The sequence below is a fragment of the Chaetodon auriga genome, chromosome 2 (assembly GCF_051107435.1).
Source record: "Chaetodon auriga isolate fChaAug3 chromosome 2, fChaAug3.hap1, whole genome shotgun sequence".
NCBI lineage: Eukaryota > Metazoa > Chordata > Actinopteri > Chaetodontiformes > Chaetodontidae > Chaetodon > Chaetodon auriga.
Genome location: NC_135075.1, coordinates 7,293,142 through 7,315,232, shown reverse-complemented (window position 1 = coordinate 7,315,232; position 22,091 = coordinate 7,293,142). Strand labels below are relative to the sequence as shown.

Below are 22,091 nucleotides of genomic sequence, written 5' to 3'. Positions count from 1 at the left end.
CAAGGTTTCCACCGGACAGCAGCGATGTACTGTAATTAAAGCACAGCCTGATGATGTACAATGTATTTGTTTAGGGTTTGCATTGCTATCGGTGGGTGAAATCTGACACTGAACTATAAATCCAAACATACTGTGGGCATTGATTTCTACACACAAATCCAGCTTTACTATTAAATCCTCCTCCTCCTCATTGCACTGCACCAAATCACGACACCACAGCACTCCAACATACATACAGTATGACCTCTATCTCCCAAAACAAGCACCAGTATGGAGCTGCTCCTCCTGCAGCCAGTCCTACTGCGTACGGGCCCATTCTGAACCACATTGCCTGATGTGATGGACTCAGCTTTGCTCCCAAAGACAACACGTAAACCACTTCCACTATGTATAATGACTCGCTTAAGAAGGGCAATTAAGCCTATTCCCATTACTTGTGCGATAACACGTATACCCATTCTCACCTGATAACCTAAACAGCCTGATTCTTCAGAGATTAATGACTTGTCTCCAGCTAATGTATTTTTATCACAAGGTCATGAGTGATGCATTATCAGTTAATGAGAAATACAGAAATGTGTGGTGTGAGAGAGGTGGGGAGGAGGTTAACACACACACACTGAGAGACACACTCATTTCACCTTTCAGAAGAGTTTTTTCTGGCCCGCGGTGAGTTGTCCTGCAGTGATAAGAATAATGGTTTTGGTGCCGACCTCTCATTCCCTCCCGGTAGATAGTTGAGAAGAGAGGTTCAGCCTCTCCTATTGTGCTTCCTACATCTATGGCAGACAATGAGGCTTAGCACTGCCCACTTAAGGGACAGGGGTATGCTCGTATTAAGGACCGCTGCATATCTCTCTGATAACCGTCACTGGGGGACTTGTATAGGAAATGTAAGGATGGCCAGAGTGGTGGAGGGAAAAGCACTCCTGCATTAGATTATTCACAAATCGTCCAAAAAGAAAACGTGTTTGTCGGGCCAGAAAGACAAAATCGGACATTCACCGGGCATAGTGTTGAACCGATGGGCTTTTGAGGCGTGCTGCATTTCTGTGTCGAGTGTTGCGCACAAGCAGCACAGTAGGAGTCCACTGATAGCCTTCATTATTTCATTTCAATTCAGGTTGGAGCTTCATTTGAAGCTGCGAATAAGTATGAAAGGGTCCTTGTTGAAATCCTCCCGTCACTATCTCTGTGATCTCAGCATTTACGCAGTGTTAGGCAGTGAGGGACATCAAACGCTCTAAAGAGGAAAAGTGGAAAATGTTAGGTGCAAATGTATTAGTCATGTTTTTAATTGATTTTCTGGAACAGGCCAGGGTGACTTCAAAGAAAAATAGCTGTTGAAAGAAACTCAGATTTGTTGCTTTTAAGGGAGGGCTGCACTCTGAAAGGCTCAGGGAGGGTTTTTTTTTTTTTTTAATTCAAGTATAGACGAATATCCAAGCTCAAACTGGGATTGTGAAAGGGTGGTTACACGGCTGACGTATTTCAGCTACAGTATGGTGTTACAGATAATGGTAAATGCCAGCTTACCTCTGAGATGGTGCTATTTATAATACAATTTAGACTACCATGGAACTCTGCAGCTCCCCTCAGCTTTACACAGCGCTGTATCACCTTTCAGCTCATCGTTTTGGATTCATGTGCCTGCAACTTTTCCCTTTTGTTTCACTCTCACTGCCCTCATCAGTGCTGTTTCCAGCAGCAGCGGGCAGCTGTTTACAGCAAAAGGAAATCTCATAAACCCACTGTACAACACCTGCACGGCACCAAACACCAGGCAGTTAGTGACTAGCTTGTGAACATAGTGGAGCCTTTAGCAGCTAAAGCGCCACATGACTCCAGATGAATGCTGATGATGCTCTGTGTCTGTTGCATGTGTAAACTGGCAACTGTTGGCAAACACAGTCACCGTATCTACTTTATATAAGCTAATTCCTTTACCCCACAGTGACCTAACAAACAATGGAGATTCTTTACTTATTGACTGAATTTGTCCCTCCAGTCCGTAGCTGTGCTCTTCAGGTGCACGTCATCTGCTTTGTGTGCGAGGTCCTCTTGGGGAACCAACGTATACCCGCTTTTGTGCACTGGTTGACAATAATGATCCCCATTACTTTCACTGGCTACTTGGCTGATCGATCAGTAGAATGGCCTCTACAGTCTGAGATGGCAAGAACCTGGCTGAACAATTACTTCAATTACTACATCACCTGCATGGGGAGCGGATAGTGACCAGCTGGGGGAAAGGCAGAGATCACTCTTAACCAGCAAGTACATACACAAACGCAGAGTCGGAAAAGATGCAGTGTGGCAGTTATGGGTATGTGATTGCAGTGATAGCGGTGCAGCTGACCTCTGAGATGACCTTGATCTCCTCCAAGGGAAAGTGCGGATGAGTTTGGTCCCTGGTCTCAGGGTATGGAGACTAATGGTTGGCCCTGGCCTATCACTTGCCCCAGGGGGCTTAGGAGTAAAGACAGGATTAGGGAGAAATAGATGAGAGCAACAGATAATGAGAGACATCTGTCTTAAGTCTAATCATTGGCTTTAGAAGACATGATCTGGGCTGGAGAGGGCAAGAGTGAGAGAAGATAAGAGGTACGTTTCTTGTTGTGATTACACCTTTTATCACAGTTGGACATCTAATATGTTCCCATTGTCAGGTGCTCTGTGTGCTGTTTCGTTCAGTTAAAGCATACACACCATTCACTGATTTACATAAATGTAGTGAAAGCGTTGTTTCAGCCGACTAGGACAAGACACCTCATTATTGAGATGCAGTGATACACCTTTTATCACACAAATTTAGTGCTGCCTTGTCCTCTGGCCTCCATTCCCTTAAATTAGTCTGTCAGGCATAACAGATATTTCTGTTTGTCTCTAAGTGTATATTTGTAATGCTAATTAGGGCAATTGTAGGGAATCAAGTCAAGATGCTGAACACAGCAGCTAAACAATCACCAGGGAAGGATGCAAACTCTTTTATGCTAATAACACGAGAAGGAGGGAAAAGATGGAGAGAAATAGAAAAAATAGAAATAGTAAGAAGACAGGGCTACTGGTGGACTCTGTCAGCAAGTGAGGGTGATGGAGAGCGAGAGCTGAGAGGGAGAGAGATAAAATGAGAGAATGTAAGAAGGGAGGGGGAAGAAAATTAAAAGCTGATTACCCTGTGAGTGAGGCTTGGATTCTTCTGAGGATGGGGAGGAGAGCCAGGGGGAGGACGCCTGTTTTTAGCCTTATAGTATTTATTAAGGCCAGTCTCCAGGGTAATCAAGACCAGCTAAAAATAACCAGCTGAGATGTGCTGCAGTCATAAACAGTGGACACAGACTGAGCACTGCCTTATGTACTGTAACTGGAATCATTTACTCACCCGGCCGTAATGTCTCTCCCGTTCAAATGGCAGGCGTTTCTGCAGTGTCAGTTATTATGATAAAAGTGGAACCATTATCTAAAACCTGAAATTTGCTCTCTACATTGCACGAAAAAAGGGCCAATGTGACTCACACTAGGAAAAAAATACTTTCTTGAGAATAATGGGTTTTCATTATAGTCATTATACGGTTGAGTGAGGGTCATGGATATTTCCCAGAAGCCCCCTTTGTCCCCTGATCTGTGCCCCCAGTTTGCTCACATTCCCCTTTTTGTCACTTGGCCCAGCTGAGGTCCCGCCACCTTGCTTTGGGCTATGTGAAATTATTATATTGTACTGGGAGATAAGAGACAGCATGTAGCCTTGAGGCAGTTTCTTCGCTTCACCTCCTTAAAAAAGATATTGCTGTGATAAAGCGTGGCTCCTTCCCTGTTCACGCTAAATCGAAGGGGAGGCCTTGAAGGCAAGGTCTGGTGAGTGGGAGCCAGATGAAAGAAATAGAAGAGAGAATCAGTTGATATGTTTGTGCTGCTTGCTGTGTTTCAACAACGAACATTTCTCATTACCATACGTCTCTGGGAAGGGCCACCAGCTCAATCGGGGGTATTTTCGAAGCTATGCTTCCTGCCTTCATGCCTTCATACAAGTGTGTTTTTATTTTTTTTTCTTTTTCTTAAGAGGATGGATTGATTGGAAGCCAGATTTAACTGTTTTGGCATGGTCTGAAATTAGTGGGTAGCTTCTCATGAGATAGTCAGCCAAAAGGCATGCAAAAAAGTCATGGATAGTGGGTGTTTATTGAAGTTCACAAGCGTGAACCTGTTTAGCAAGAATTTGTACGCAGTATTTTAAGATTGTCTAGTTATAAATTACTCTTTTAGCAACATTTTTAAAGCCAGTGTGCTGCCTTACTTCCTCGCTTTTTCTTCTTGTAATAGATTGAATGAAAAAAAAGTCTTTTAAAGGACCAGTGTGTAGGAGTTGGGAGACTGAAGACCCCTCACCTCACCCCTCCCTTTCCAAGCGTGTAGGAGAACCTGCTGGAACTGCGAAACTTTCACAAATGCATAAGGTTATCTCTAGAGCCAGTTTGTCCGGAGCTAGTTTGTCCGTTTAGGGCTACTGTAGAAACATGGCGGTGCAACATGGCCAACTCCATGGAAGAGCACCCGCTGCCTCTGTAGAGATTAACAGCTTGTTCTAAGGTAACAAAAACAATTCTTATTTTCAGGTGATTCTACACTAATGAAAACATAATTCTGAATATTATGTTCCACTGCTGCCATATTCTGCCAAAAGATCCTCTTAAATATTCCACACTGGTCCTTTAACTTAGACTTTTTTTGTCATACTGACAGAGCTGAGACGAGGACAGATTATTTCTTCAATCCTGTTTGTTCAGGTCACCAGAATTCCCGACATCACCTTAAAAAGAGTTAAAGCTGGCACACCTGAGGATGGCACACACTGAGACACACTGGTGCCACCTAGCTGTGGTAAGCTTCGAAGATAACCGATTCACAAACAAAACCCCACTCACACACTACACACACATTCACACAGAGAGGAGGAAAGCTCCTGGGCTGAATGGTGGTGTATTAATCACACTGACGCTTGGCACTGCGATCTGTGACCCAGTCTTTTAATTGCATCCGCTCTGCTTTGCTCCCGCTCTCCCTCTTTATCTCGCCTCTTTCCCCTTTCTCATTCCTCAAGCCTCCTCATGCCCGTGCCGATGAGAGGAGGCTAATGCAGAGATAAGAGCGAGGGCCAGGGATGTGCAAAACCCAAACGCTCTGCCCAAAAATGCCCCGAACAAAACTCATGGGACAGCGTTTGCAGCAGCACTTAAACTCTCTGAGATGCGAGCTGTAATGGTGAGCAAAGCTTACTGTGTAATGCGATGATGTGCAAGTGAGGTGGTGTGTAAAGAAAAACAAATATCTTTGAGAAAATCTTCATAATCCATTGAAATGCGGTGACAACCTTTGAAAAACCTCCACAGAGCATTTGGCCCACACAACATCCTGTATGCGTGTGGTTCCATTACAGACAGATCTGCAGTATAAAGACTCTCTCTGTATCCTGACAGGCTCGCAGGCTCCAATGCAGGTGGGCCTTCTTTTACAGCTGTTACATCCATACCTGCAGAAAGAGGGAGGTGACAGAAGGAAAACAAAGGGGTGACGGGTGGGGGCGACAGGGCTGTGGGCGGATGCTGGCCCCATAGATGTGACAGTGCGCTAACAATGTGACAAGGTTTTGTTCAGCCCCGTAAGTGCGCCGGCACCAGATAACAAGCATATGGTGTTTAAAAAGTGAAACATGAGCACTGACGCACACAAATGCAGGTTGACAGCACCTTCTCTCCCACGCACACACACACACACACCTATGAGAACGCAGTGAGTCGATGACACCCATACTCATTTATGCATCAGCTGTAATAATCGTATATGCAAAGAGCTGGTGTCACACACTCCCACTCCAATGTCCCTCTTCTCTCTCACTCTGGCTCCCTCGCACGCATAAGCACACACAGCGACACACACACACACACACACACACACACACACACACATACACTTGAGTCGCAGTGGTTTCCTTTTGTGAGAGCGAGCTGTCAGAGGGAACTGTGTGGGCTTTTGTTAAAACAGAGAACTGCAGAGGCAGAGAAATTCATTTCCAACTGCGGCAAAAAAAAAAAAAAAAAAAAAAAAAAAAAAGCAGTCTTTTCAGGAAAGTCACATTGTACCTGCAGTGTTTTAAAAACAGCAGCATGTAAATTGAATTAGTTATAAGCATTCCTGTGGGGGCACAGTGGGCTGGATTTCAAAAGAGTTCCAAGGGTTGTGGATGTACGGCATGGGGCGCTTCAGGTTTGACTACAGATTCACAAGATGCTGCACTTTAGTTGTGATAAATCACAGCATCAGAAAATAGATTTTACTTCTTTACTTGCCAATCACGCCTGTTACACTGCAGTTATTTCACCGCCCACTGAAAGATGTAAACTTTTCTCATGTCTCTAGTTAGAAGGAAGATTACACCTAAAATGTCTCTGCGGTGGATTTTTAGCTGCTATAATGTCACTGTCAGGTGAAAACCTTGTACGCTCAGTCATTTTTTTCAAGTTGAAACTCACACTTCAGGATTACATGCACCTTTAGGGTTTGTTTTAGCTCATCAAAGCCTTGTAGCTCCCCAACGAGAACATTTAAAAATGTTTGGCAGTCAAGCTGAAAACAAGACTTTCTCAAAGCTGACATTTTGGGAATAAGGTACATGTTTTTCACAGGACTTTTTTCAGTTCATTGCTATCAGCAGTGGATTTTCGAGTGGAATTAAAAGGTCTAATCTCTTAGTTAGCATATTAAGCTTTTGCATTTTGTTTCACAGAGACACATTTGATGCAGTATATCATTAAAAAACTGATTCCGCTTATTGTGAGTGACACTTCTTATCAGAGTGCTTCAAAACAAATGCTTCAGCATCCCAGCATTTCATTCATTTTTCAGCTTTAATTCTTAAAGCTGGTGACGGAAACAGATGTGTCATTTTTAATGAATTAGTCATTCTTGATTTATCTTATCAAAATTAAAACTATGATTAAAATGCACAAATTATGATGCCCTATCAAATTACTTGCACCGTGCACACAAAATATGCCAAAGTCACAGTCCTTTGTTTAAAGTGGGATATTCCAGCACTCTTTACAGCCTCTTTCATACAGCATGTCCTGTGTTTTAGCAGCGTTAGTGGACTCATCAGTGGGCTCCGTGCTGCTGTCTATCACAGCCTCAGTCTGGCAAAAATACTGTTATGTGGGTGGCGTTGATTTTCCTGTTGGCTTGAGGAAAGCGGCAGGGTACCAGAGGGAATGTTTACTTCGCACTGTGGCACGACTGAGATGAACAGCACCTTAACAAAAGGAGCTCCGTATGCTCAGTCTGATCTATTTACCAGCTCCACTGGTGATATACCTGACTGTCTAACCAATCTGCCACACTGAGACTTTGAACCTTTCTTTCTGCCTGTGTCGACTACATAAAGGGGGAAGTTTTACATCACACGCCAAGGCATTTATGTGTAATGATGTTTGCTGTCAGACATCTATTTTTAGCAGTTGTAATTGATATCGTAATCTTTATTTATAGACCTTTCAAATCACAAAAACAAAGCACTTCTCATTAAAAAAAAAAAACACAGATCAAATGAGCAGTAGAAGCAATAAATACTGGGTGAGGCACACAGAATAAAAGCAAAAAAAAATCATAAAAGGGAGGTTGAGAACAGTAATAAAGGTTGTTGCATAAAAGTAGTTCTATAAAAAGATCCAGCCGAAGTCTTAAAAATGATCCGTAAAATCATACAATCAGTAATCATATAAATAAAAGCTGTACTTAAATGCTAATATCAGACGTGATCTTGACCTTTTTTCTTTTTTTTTGCCTCTTTTAGCTCTTTTGTGCTGTTGCTCACTTTAACAATGGTAGTAACTGACCCACCAGGGTGCCCATTTTTATGTCTGGCTGGGGCGTTGGTTCAGACAGGCTGTCCTTGTTGGCATCAGGGAGAAAGCGGCTCATTCTGCAGGGAATTCGAGAGGAGGAGAAGAGGAGGATAGGAGAGGACAGGTGGGGAGGGTTAAGCAGGGAGGAAATAAGGACAGTGAGTGGTAAGGAGGATCGAGAGCTGGGACACTGGACAACGGGGAAGTGGAGGAGACTGGGAGAAGATGGTGACAGGAAGAGGAGAGAACAGCAGGGAGGAGAAGGGAGGCGTGGACAGTTGACAGGTGAACATGGGGGAGGCGGGTGCAGAGGGAGGAGGGAGGCATGCTCCATGAGGATGCACCGTGCATGCTGTGCAGAGTTACTACCTGCCATCTACATGATGCACCTGTAATGTTTCCATATAAGAGCTGTTTTGGCCTCCTCTAGGGTATTGTTGTGGGTCTACAAGCAGGAAGAGACAAAGAACATAAGCATGTCATTCTGTGTGTGTCCATGTGTGTGCGTGGAGGTCTCTGTGGTTGATGGTCACGGCTGCTTGCCCGCTCTGTTTTAGCCACGTCTGTGCCGCACTAGCTGCTCTGTTGGACAACATGTTCTCTGCCGTTCAGGCTCGGAGAGGAGCAGCCGAGCAGAATGACACCAGGCTCAGCAGCCTGCCAAACACCGCTGTGGATGGCAGCTAAAATACACACTCTGACACACACACACAACACATGCACACTCACATACACTCAGAGAAGCTCACACAGGGACTCAGAGACAGACTAACACCCTACAACACACACACACACACACACACACACACACACACACACACACACTTATACACCCATAGATGAAGGTGGCAATCCACACAATTGATCTCTGAGTGAAAAGGCTGGTGCCCTCTTCAGAAACACACAAAATTGGCTCTACTTTAACACAGTTTACACTGTTTGCTGATTCTGGACTGATGAGATGGCTGTTGAGACGAGAGGGCAGCCTTCTCATTGAGCCACACCCACACCAATCACCCATATGTATTTATATATATATGTGTGTGTGTGTGTGTGTACATATACAAAGATTATATAGATCACATAGGTAGTTAATTAACATTTTAGTCCATATTGTTTGCATAGAATATGTTCAGAAACACATCCAAGATTCAGGCTGCAAAAAGGTCTACAAAAATTGAACACAGTGAGTTTTCCTGACAGTCTTCACCCTAACAGAGAGATGCATGCTGGGTAAACAAGGCCACCCAGTGGTCTGAAAAGTTGTGCCATGACGTCTCGTATCAGCTACTATCTGTTCCCCAGATGACTATGACAGGATGTTGATTTGATCTGTTATCTTAGAGTTGTTGAAATGAATAATATGTGTTTTGAGCCGTGTGACAACCACACACAGACACACTTACCCTTGATTTATTAACAACGACCATTAGAGATGGATTTATAATGGTTTAATGTGTATTATGGATGGAGGAGAGCATAGATGATGAAAATTACCAGGATGAGGGTCAAGGGATGAAGGAAAGGTGGGATGAGGGGTGAGGGATGAAAGGATGAGGGTCGAGGGATGAGGGGATGAAGGGGAGGAGGGGGTTGAAGGATGAGGGGATGAAAGGATGAAGGGGGTTGAGGGATGAGGGGATGAAGGATTGAGGGATGGGGGGATGAGGGTAGAGGGATGACAGAGTAGGGGAAGAAGGGTGAGGGATGAGACGATGAAAGGAGAAATCCGGGCCATGAATGGACGGATGGATGGAGTGTTGCGATGGACCAGTGTGAGCTGCTGGCATGGAGACGGGATGGACCGGGGAGTTGAGGCTCAGGGTGGGGGAGCCGCCTCTTCTGATGTTCTCGGATTTTCAGCAAAAGCCACCGGTGTTTCCTGTATTCAAGCGAGAGGCGAGAGAGAGAGAGAAAAGAAAAAGGGTTTGGGGAAGGGGTGCGAAGACAGAGTCGAAGGGGAAATGAATGAATCAGGTGAGCTTAAACACTTTGTGTGGAAGTGGGATGTGCTTTGGGCATTGTCTTTGTTGTTCTTTGTGTTGTTCAAATGAGCATCTATGAAGACTGACAGACATCACTTCAACATCAAATTTGTCAGATTGTGAAATAAGTACATAGACAGATTATACAGCGAATGCCTTCAGCTCTTCCACATAGCCAAAGGCCAGACCTGCGCTCAGCACATTCTTCTGTCTCTTACGTTCAGTCCAGATAAGCTGGCCAGGTGTTGGAGATGTCTGTCATGTTTGATTGAAGAAGGATGTTGGCTTTACTGACCTTCGGGGTTGCCAGTTTAAAAAACACCCTGAAGCCTTGTTTTTATTAACTTCAAGTTCAATTTTTCATACACAGCGATGACGTCATGCCATGCGAAAGATGACAAAAACTTTACACGCACTAGACAACAGTAACAATAAATAAGTGCAGATTATTCATCAACAGTGTTATTCTTCATTCACTAGTTCCATTATAATGTGACAGCAATAAATAATCTGCACTGCTGCATTTGAACATTAGCTCTTTTTGTCTCAAAGCTAAGGATTTTGTTTTTAACACTGAGAAAATTGTTCCAAATAGGGGTTATTGCATGTATTTTGTAATGTATCTCTACCTTTTTTTTTCTTGTTTTGCTTTCCACAATATTTGCATCTCACGCCTTCTCCTTTTATCCTACCATCTCCCCGTCTCTCTCAGACACACATAGTTTCCTATCAGCATCTAGTTTCGGCATTGTCTCTTTCTGCTGCTTTCATCTCCATTTAACAGCGTGACAGATCAGATCCCACCACCTGATTTAAATGTGCTTTGTGAACCAGATTTTTAATGAATAGCAAAGCGTTTATGAATATCTTCACACTAAGTAGATATGTTAGGAATCAGGGTCGTGATTTTGGCCCTCGTGGGTACATACCAGCAGGTGGTGAATGGTAAACTGAGAGGTGCCCGTGCAAAGAATCAAAGATACTCCTCTAACAATGCTGCACAATGGCAATGCCTCACAGGCCACACGTGTGTTCCCATGCCAACTGGCACTACCACAGCACACAAGGCAAGAGACCGACCCTCAGAGGCCTCACTGGCTTTATTCTAGAATTAAGATTGAAATTAATATATGCACCAGCTGAAAACAGACATACTCAAACTGGCTGAACTTACTCCTACGCGTGTGCACACACAGGCATGAACACACACACACACACACATCCATGAGCAGCGCTTTGCAGTGCACATGTCCTTAAGCCTCCCTTCTCCAGCTGCACCACAAGAGACCTGTCTAAGTGACAACAATTAGCCAGCTCAGTTCAAGCTAATTGAAGTCATTTACATAATACATGCCTGCCATCACAATTCATCTGTGGACAATTCAAGCAGGTCTGTGTCATATTGTCACAACCTGATGTTAAATGGCCCCCCGCCTTGATAAATGATCCCCAAAGTAAGGCAATCGCTTATCACTCACATAAGGACGTTCTCCACTGGGCCGTATTTTTTTTAATGAAAATATGGATTGCATTTGCCAACCCAGACAGATGCACACATTGTCAAAACTGTGTTTACCATCCGTCCCATTACGCATGCAATTACTCAGAGGTTGAAAACAAGCAGCCTCATTTGTGTGACGTTAAGCTGCAGTGGCCGACGAGATCGCATGCTTTATTGGCCTGTTGTTTGGGAGCTGCTTTTGACAGGAAGCCGGGCGATAAATTAAATAGATGGCTTGATAAAAAGCTTGCTGTGCAGAATTCTTCACGCTGGATTTTTGAAAAATCACGCTGCCATAGCTCATAACAGGCGATCTGTTCCCTGGGTGATTTATGAAATCAATTTGTCTTGTTATCAGCAGCCCGAGTTTGTGAGATAAGATCAGACTTTCAACTTGGGGGTAGAGGGAGACAAGTGATGGTGTGCATGCGTGTGTGTGTGTGTGTGTGTTAACCTAATAGATATGTTGAAAACAACAATCAGTCATTCTTAGCATTCATGTCATTGCACCACACTGTGGATCATGGAAAAATGATGCACTGAGTGTTGATTAAATTTGGAAACGGAGTGAAAGGATTTTCCAAATAGTTGTGTCTGAGGCTCTGTAGGTTTCTCCTGTGTTTTATGTGGTGTAATGGCATATTCATGTCAGCTGTCACTGGAGAATCTGCACTGATGCACCAACATCCCAACACCATCCCTCCGCTTGTGTCCCCGTGATCTGTCCCAAGCCTTTTACTCATGCGTGGAGTGGAAAGCCTGCAAACAGCCCCTATAACCAGACCATCCTTCCACACCGCTCAGACACACATACAGCGCATTGCTCTAGGAACAGGAATAGCAATATAGTTTGTGTGTGTGCAAACATGAGATTCCTCACAGCTCCCTTTCTTTTGTCTCAGTCAAGCAGAACCCTCCAAATGTCATTCAAGACTGTGCTCCATGTGCTTGGCAGCAGAGCATGGAGTGCAATTGGCCCAGTCAGCCTAATGTGCTTTAGACCTTCTCTTCATGCTTTCCCTGGAGAAGCTGAGGGAAAGGCTGTTTTGACATTGCTATCTGTCTAGTTTGGGGAAAGAATGATATGAAAAAGAATTAGGTTCCCTCGTGTGTATTCCGGTTCAGGAACAGATAAGTAGTTTGTTTTGCCAAAGACGTCAAAGCGGGGAATCAAAAGTGACAGCGGAAGGGATGAGATATTTCAAGATACGTCTTGATGGATGCAGGTTAATCTTAAGCCTGCCGTATGTGTCAAGGATTTGCGAACACCTCATGGACTAAATCCCACTGTGCTGCTCTCACATTCTGTACCCCCTCTCTCCTTTCTGTTCGTCTCTGCAGTGAAGTTTGAGGATTGCCAGCGCAGCAGAGAGGTGGGCTTTGTCAGCAACGACCCCAACTTCAGCGTGAGGCCTGATGGGACGGTGTATGCAGAGCAGGAGGTGGCCAACCTGTCAGAGCCTGTCCAGTTCATGGTGACAGCCAGGGGGCTCCATGACCCACACATCTGGGAGACCACCGTTAAGCTAGCCCTGGCTGGACATCCTCATCCTTCAGCTCTGACAAAGGTAACGAGGGAGGACATACATACAAAACATAAGGGCAGACCCACTGACTGCTCGAATTGTTTCCTCATGTTCAGGGCTGCCCAAGCTGCAAGTGGGGCCCAATATGAAGCCCTGCTTATGCGGTTTTATTTTCTGGTGAGATAAAAATGGTCTTTAAATATGTTTAAAAATACATTTGCTAGATGTTTATCACTACACTGCCTTCCGTCTGCTTAACTGTTGCTGTAAACTTGCAGGCTGTTTTCCTATCTGACCCTAACTTGTCCTCTGTCTAGAAACACTCACGCACAGGTGGGAGGTGTTGAGGTTAACCTTTTTACATTGCTACATCTGTTGTTTGTTGTTTAGTGTTGGGTTCTGATGGCCAGTTTTCATTAGCAAAGATCAACGTAGGAAACATTCAGGTCACAGGCTTCATTTTTAACTTTCAGCCAATAAACATCACCAGGTGGAGGATTATACAAAATCAGCTGTAGCTAATTGATATTAATTCCATAAGGGATCAATTAAAACATTTGCTGTCCGGTTCATGTGCTCTTTGCACACTCAGCCAAAGAAAGGGACAGAACACATCACTATGTAACACCACTCAGTGACCAAGAGTGTGTTTTTACTTTGTTGTCATTTAACAGAGTTGCAACTCTCGGCTTGAGAAATGATCTAGTTGATCACATCATGTCAATTTCAGGAGACATTTAGGCATATCATATCAATATTTTGACCTTAAGAACTGAATAATTCTGCATTGTGATCCCAAGTGTCTGGAGCAAGTGAAAAATCAGGTGTAGACGTAAGTGGGTATTTCAATGTGTCAGATGCATTTAATTAACATTTCAGAGAGTGTCCTCCATTATCTTCCAGTTTCTCTCCATCTCATTTTCACATTGGTTGTGACACAACAGGTTGTGAAAATTAATTTGGCTGCACTCAAAACAGGTCTTTCCTAATCAGCAAACAGGCAGTGATTCCAGATCTTTATGTCATTTTCAAGTGTAATTACTTCCAGGTGTTGACAGTTAAATTTATGGATTTGATAAGAGGATTTGAAACTGCTATTAAACCGAAAATCTAAGTTGTTTTCTGAGTAGATGTGCTTCATTGTTTATTGCTGAAAGTGCAAAGCATCATCCTGATAAAGGTTTCAAGCAGTTAAGACAGAGGATCACTTTCATAAACAACTAAAATATGAACGAGATGAAATGCAATAAAGCAAACTTGTAACGATCAGAGACGTCCTTTAACATTTAGAGTAAGGACACATTTCCCCGTGTCTCTCTGTCCCTGCATGTCCACCCTTACACACTCTTTGTGTTTCCAGTTGTCACTAATGTGAGTGAGTGGAGTTAATAACAGTGCATGAACAGCAATTAAGATGCAGTACTTCTGTATATGTGACAAGCAGAGACATAACCCGATTTGCTACCAAGGCTGTAATAGTAACAGAGACTGTAAAACTACACGGGGACAAATGTATAGCAAGTGTTACTGACTTCCACTACCGTGCTGCACTTTGCTGAGCGACAAACCCATTATCATTTTTCCTGCACTACTTGTTGAACGCCATTGGGCTTAATGTTCAGTCATGTTTCTAATCATGACAAAAAGCCCAAGACTCATGCAGCTAAAGCAATTGCAGAGTGGGGATTAAAATTCTGCCCACTCCTGGCAGTGCAATAATGGAGACTGGGAAATAATTGACATTGATTGAGCTAATGTTCCACTCTGGCGGAGTCTGCGAGGACCAGGTGATGTAGTTTCAGCATATAATTATGTTCCCGACATCATGGAGCTTGAGAGAGATTCAATAATTGAACAAGAAATAAATGTGTTTTCTCTAATCACATGGAAATTTGAAAACCAGCTTTAATATGTATTGTAGAGTATGCACCTTTTTTTTTTTTTTTTTTTTTTTTGGTTTTTCACCAGAACAGTGTTTACATGTGTTCTTGTCACTCTTGTCCTCAGATGCTATAATTAGGTGTTGGTGTTATAGTAGAATTTAGTTCCAATCTCCTGGTATATCCCAAGGAGAAAGAAAAATAAATACCTGCTTCATTAAGAGTGTAGTCATAAAGAAACATAGTTATTAAAATACAGTATGTGCTCCAGGATAATGTGAGATAGGAACATGGGTGAGAGTATAACCATTTAAGGAACCAAAAATATCAGCAACAATGTGGTTGGGGGCTCATTTTATTAATCTATCCTTTTACTTGTTGCTTGTTCCATGTTGTATAGTCTTGCGTTGTCAGACCTGTCTCCACAGAAAGGTCTGACTGAACTCGTTATCATTGTGGAATAGGGGAAAAAATGACTTGTCTCATGGAGCCAGGGGGACCTTGAAAACTGTAACATGAAGATAGTGGAAGGGGAGGAGAATTCCCACCGAAATAGTCAAACAGTGACGGAACAACAGCCCACTTCCTGTGAGTCAGACTGCATGCTGCACCAGGATTCCTGATGGACCCACATTAGTAAAACAGCATAAAATATAAGGATTTGAGTGAAACATTGAGTGACAACCTCCACAAGGCTGAAAAATCACCCTTTTAAACAGTTTGTCCTCACTGACATCTACTATTTATGACTTGAGTGGGAGGGGTGACATTTAGAAGTGATCATAGTTGTACTGTAGACTTATTCTGTCTGCTGGTCTTATCTTTTGGTTCCATTTTGTAACTCTCCAGAATGAACCATTCATTAAACTGCCACTATCCTTTCATTTGACGTGGAACAGGCTGAAAATGAGTCCATGTAGAGCAGCTGAGCCTGCTCTGAATCTGTGACCTGCTGTAATGTCAAACAGCCCTGAAGACAAGGCCCCAGACTCTGTGGGCGAGGTCATGTTGTTCAGTCTCCCTGGACTTCCTGGTCCCTGCTGCCTTCCCCGTCTCACTCCTTGAGTTTCAAAGTTTTTATGTTTGAACAAGAGGTCAAACACTAACAGTGCATAATTACAACATTATTATATACCCAAAACCACCAAGCAAGATTTTATGGCACAGTGGTCCTTTAAGTTAAATGCTAACGTTAGCCTGCTAACATGCTCACAATGGCTGTGCTGGCTAAGTTCAGCATCTATGATGTTTAGTGTCTTAGTTCAACATGTTAGCGTGCAAATGTCATTCGTTTTGCAGGTAGTTTGTTACACACTAAGTACTGGACGAACTACAGTTCGTTCTGAGGGGAAACTGAATGTCTGTACCAAATTTCAGAAAAGTCAGGGGATTTTGATCTAAACACCTGACAAGCTTGTGTGAACATGTGTGTGAAGTGCATAATGACAAACAGCTTGTGTGGAATTTAGTCACAAGGTGAAGACTCTGTAACAGAGATGCTGTAAATTTTACTCGTTTGCCAAAATGACCTTTGAGTTGGGGCACTTTTGCAGTTAGCGGCCCCAGCTAAATGTAACAGTGGCAGCAGCAGTGAGAAAGATTGCTTAACCGTCCCATATTTGTTCTACCTTTGATGTACAACATTGTAAACAAGAGAAGTCAGTAAGCCATTTAACAGCATTGTGCAGTTTAGTGCAATGACTTCACAGGATTTCTGGGAATTGAAGTTAAAACTTATCAGCGTTATCAGTGCAGTGCAGTAGTTTTGAACAGTGTGGGCCATTTTCTTTTTCCAGTTCAGTAAACACGCGCGGAGGTGAGTTGCTGTTATCTGAGCCCATCTCTTTGTTCTGAAAGTCAATAGTTATTTTAGAAAAGAGGAAATCATAATCGCATCGCCTAACCGCAACCTCTCACTCCGTAATCAACATGGCAACGGCAGAGGGGGAAACAAACAGCTCAGGGTATCCTCTTCTTCCCAGTGGTGATTAAAAGACAGACAGCTCAAATACCACCTCATTTTGTTCACTGGCTTTGTGTAGACACAGATAATGTGTAGAGAGAGATGCTGCAGTTAATTGCATGCTTGCTTCATCTCTACTCAGATGACTTGGTTTCAACACAGAATATACTGTGGCTCTCTTCTCTTGCTATGCTTTCTTTGTTGTATGGCACCAGTGACAGTGCATTGATCTGCTTTTGATAACTGGTTTAGTTTCTCACTGTGCTGTTTTAGTAGCATAAAAATAACATACTTGGGAAATGCTCCATGATCGAACAGCTCATTTTAGTATGTAATTTTCCGGTGTACAATACCACAGCAATTGAAGTGAGAGCCCTTTTGGGTTTATGTACTCAGGCTATCGCACATCACACAGGTAGGGCCTCTCGTTGAGTGCTCTCCAAGTTGTACTGATTTCATGGCACGTTGGTTTGCCTTCTCCACCAGCTTAGAGCCCATCAGTTATGCACCACTGGATTTGGAGTCGACTGGTTGCCGGAGCGGGTTTTAGTGCTTACTTGATTTGCATTTTTTACCGTACTCTCCCCAGACGGCCTCACCTGTTCAAGGTAGATTACAGCGAAGGCCGGCAGCTGGGTGGAACGTGGGACCCTGGGGGTCTACTGGTCATTGAAAAGCAACACCAGCAGGGTTGGATGGCTGTGCTTTTGCTGTGTCCTTTAACTTCGTGATTATAGCCTGATTATGTTGACAATCCACAGTGGAAAGCTGCAAGCCTCAACAGGCAAATAGCAGCGATGAGAATTTAATACTTTTTTTCTACTAAGCTAGATTTAAATGTTATTTTTCTTCACTTTAGTTTCTGAGAGAAGATCTCAAGGGAGAACAGTCTCCTTACTGAAGACGAGTACTCTGATCTCTCTTTTTTTTATCACAGTGAGCCAGCAAAGGGAACAGCAGCACTAAAGACATAAAAAATAACATCAAAAAACCTGAATCAAATGTTCTCAGAGCCACACTGAACAGAGAATGGGCAATGAGCACACACTCTTATTGTATTGTTCTGCCTGTTTGTCAGACTGATAACCTCCAGATGTCAGCTCCAGGGCTCGGGCGCTGCAGGCCTAAAGAATGCCCAGGCAATGCGCAGGCTGCCTGGGAGCAGAGAGCTGCCAGCTGGCCCTGGCTGCCTCTGGGTTTCAGGGACACACTAACTGACTCCTTGTCATGTGTTCGTGCACATGCACACATACACACACTGGGACAAATGCACCCACACATATGTTCCTGCATTATTTTTACACATTTGTACGTGTGCACACATGCTTGCATCAAGGCCAGCACACATGATTTCCCATATGTGCACGCAGGCATGACTGAACACACTGCACATGCACACAGTGCATTTATACACACACACACACACACACACACACACAGACAGTAAAAAACAAACCCAAACCTTAATAAGCACCTCGTTTTCTGGCGGCCCATTGAGAGCTTGTTCCAGTTTTTTCTTTCTTTCCTTTGTGACTGTGGTATTGTCACAATGCCAACAGCCTGTCATCTGCCATGCTGTTTGAAAGTGACAGTCACATGCAGCCGCAGCGCTGATATCATCCACAAGCAGACTTACAATAAAAGACCTCTCCCTTTCATTGTCTCTGTCCGTGTCTGTCTCTCGGACTGACCATCTCTCTTCTTCTTCTTCTTTTTTGTTTTGGCAACATTTCCAAAGGAATGTTGGGGCCTGACCAACTGGATGCTTCAACCTCGTTATCGTCAGGCCTGATGGGCTGCCTTCGTCAGCAGACTGATTGCTGTATAGAGCAACTATTCATTCATTGTGTTTTTCTGCTGATAGCAGGGAAGGCAGATAAGGACTTTATCATGGTAGCAGCACACTGACTGAGCATAGAGGAGGAGGAGCAGTGCCGTGGTATCATATATGTTCGAACTGTACTGACATATAAACAGTCCTGATGACTTGTCTTCTGCCAGAGAACGAATGTTGTTTATCTTCTGTGGCATGTTTGTTTATTTTACATACTTGTTTGTTTTCTCTCGTTTTTGATTGTTTCAAATGAGCATCTGCAAATATACACACAGCCACAGAAACACGCGCACACATTCGCAGACTAATTCCACCTGCCGCCCGTGGAGCCGGCTGGCAGGCCCCTGCCTCCCCTGTGCCAGTTGGTACCTGTGAGTGTTTTGCATGAGTGGCGCTGGAACGAAAGTTATCTTATCTGGGAAACACATCTGGTCCCCTCGTTCCTCTCACTGTCCTCTATCCATCCATCCAGTCGCCCCGCTCCCTCTGTGTCAGCTTCCTGCCCAGCTCAACACTTGTGCTGTCCAGAGGTCTGCACTGAGCTTGCAGTCCAATCCTCTGGGCTGTGAGTGTGTGAAGTTAAAACAAAAGATGAAAAATATACACAGTGTTTGCTCAGGTGTGGTTTACAGTCTGTAAAGCAGGTGTATATTGATAGGATGGATGGCCGACCTGGGTTTGTCATGGCAGCGTGTCCGTGGCTACTCGTGGGCACGTGTATGTCTTCGCCTGTATGACTGTGCTGTGTGTGTTCCAGGTGGGATGAGCTGGAGGATCTCCACTGCGCTTCAGGTGACAGCGGCACACTGCCAGGGAGTGTGTGTGTGTGTGTGTGTGTGTGTGTGTGTGCGGGGTGCAGAGACAACAATAGGATTAGGTGGATTACAGCAATACAACCATCTTACACAGGAGGACACCATAGAGGATCGAGAAAAAACACTCAGTCTTTTACACTTCCGTCTAACCCTTATTTCACCAGGCAAGATTAGTAAGAATGCAATCTTCCTCTGCAGCTATAGCTGGAGGGGTTGTGCATACACCCATACATTCCTACATGGGACTTGCCCATAATACTGTGGTCCTGTACGATTGAGGAACACTATAGTAATCCAAAAGGTCTACACATCGTGGGTTAACATTTTTTAGACAAGAACATTACATCAACTGTGTGCAGCATGTTGAGGTGCTTGTCTTTGAAGTGATCACAGCGTGGACATGCAGTCTCCTGTTTGTCTCCTCTGCTCCCCTTGTTATTACGCTGGTATTTCATCAATACCTGTTTTATCTGATGATAGGCTTCTGTCTGGGCAAAGTCTCACATTGTTTTCTGTCTTCAGCAGGGACAGAGAGGACAGGGACAGGTGGGAATAATGTTGTCTGCCTGAAAAATCTGTGCAGGGATGCAGACAAAGCATCGCACCTCAGTGGACAGAACCTGGCCATGCAGCCTGGGGCAGGTCTGGCTTTCTTAGGCAGAAGCCGAGGGCTCAGGCAGGCTAAGTGTGTCTTGCCAAGGGCCTCATGAAATGTGATGTAGCAGCATTCAGAAAAAAAAATGTTTATTTATATTTACTTGTGTTTGCCTCTCTGTCACTCTCACAAAATGGGTTTATTGTTCACATGACACCCAGTATTTTAGTTTCAATTTTAGCAGAGGGGAAAACTTGTCATTTTACAGCACTTTATAGATTCATCTCCCAACCTGTCATGGCAAAATAGCATTCTTCAAATGATAACGTAAGTTATTCAATGTGAGATGTGGCATGATACAGTATGATGTGTTTTTCTTTTCAGGTTGGCATTGAAGAAATGCTGTCAAGAGTCTGGGACTCCCAACCCAGAGTTATCAAGTTTTCTCGAAAACATCAGAGGAGCTCCTCTGCCAATGGGCTGAGGCGACAGAAGAGAGACTGGGTCATCCCGCCTATCAATGTGCCTGAAAACTCCAGAGGACCCTTCCCTCACATGCTTGTCAGAGTGAGTGACAGTTTATATAATTTCAGCAAGTACCACACATCTTTTCCTGATGCAGAATGTCTTTGGTGCACGGCAGAACCTTTATATAACTTGTCTTGCAGAGAAAAGCTAAGATTCCAAGGAAAACTAGGTAGCCAACCCATTTTTTTCCTAAGCACTTACTCAGGCCAGGCAAGAGATAAGAGTGGGGAATATACAGTAATATCTGTTACAATCACCATGAGGCCAACAGACTCAACATTCTGGTATTTTCTATCAAGCACACCCAGCAGGCTTAAAGCACTGCTTTTGTCTCCGATTTAAGTCATGATACCAGATGATTTGTCTGCTGTGCCTCTGGGCACCACAGACAGGTAGACAAAAAACAACACCAAAAAAAAATCTTGCTTGGAAAGCACACAAATACGTACTTCATGCTTCGTCCCAGAGGAACAGATCTAAGGATTACTCAGGAGTATTCTCTGTCAGTGGTGTTTCTAGACTAGTTTTTACATCACATTACATCTGTACTGATGGGTGATCATGACATCCATAGAGCTGTGAGTTTGATGAGCCCAAAGAATCCCTGAACTGACATTAATGTTCGTTACAGCAATGCTTTGGACAGCAGGCAATTTGATTCAATTGGAATTTTGCAACAAACAAAGCAGTTTAACATCATTTTCATTTAGTTAGTTATGATGGATGCTTAATTTTTAGGTTTTCATCATGCATTGCCTTCCAGTAATGAAGCTGCATACAAAGTTTAGCATATATAAAGCTGCAGATTAAATACTGAGCTTGCAAAGGATAAAAATACTGCCAAACCCCTGCTCGCTTATATGACTCCGTTTGGGCCGTTTCACTATTACAATATAAAGAGACTGTTACATGGTGTGTGTCTTAACTGCTCAACCACCAGGGGCCAAATGCATAAAACTCTGTAGATTCATGACTAAAAGAAATATTAACTATGCCTGCATTACTCTTTCTGTCAGATGTGTAAAGCCATTCATTAACATAGTTCTCTTTAATTAATTTTACTCATTGTGAGGTATAACTCCCACACTCAGTAGACATAGATTGACACGCCCTTAACTCTGACTGCTTGAATATGAACACCTCTGTGTGCTCCATGAGACAAGGCTCCTCAAACAGCACCAGAGCTGCCATTCTAATGCACGGCTGCACAATTTATAGCACACAGTCATCATCATTAAATAGTGATTTAGTTTATAGCCTTCAAACAGATTTTTCCCTCTGAATTTCATGATGAATATTATAAAATTACAGGCCTACAGAAAATATCAAACAAGGGAAAACGTCAAAGCAGACTGAGCAAAAAGAATAGTGCACAATAATGACCCCACAGCAGTCATTAAAGAAAGATTCACATTTCACATTTGATGACCATAATTTCTACTGAGAAGTGTAAACTGCAAAAACAAATTAATTCTTAGTGAAATTCATGCACAACCTAACAGAATAACAGTGTATATTGAATTTGAATCCATTTCTGCACCATATTATAAAGGGCTGCCTCGAGAAAAC

The 22,091-nt window shown here is 43.5% G+C and overlaps 1 protein-coding gene across 2 annotated transcripts in view; it reads left to right on the top strand.

Annotated features, from left to right (window-relative positions):
* cdh4 (cadherin 4, type 1, R-cadherin (retinal)) overlaps positions 1–22,091 on the top strand; it is a 196,035-nt gene that overhangs the window by 107,856 nt on the left and 66,088 nt on the right. For both annotated transcript variants that reach the window (XM_076751779.1, XM_076751769.1), the window contains exons 4-5: positions 12,723–12,949; positions 20,379–20,561. In XM_076751779.1, the coding sequence (XP_076607894.1) occupies positions 12,723–12,949; positions 20,379–20,561 (410 nt within the window). The remainder of the gene's footprint in view (positions 1–12,722; positions 12,950–20,378; positions 20,562–22,091) is intronic.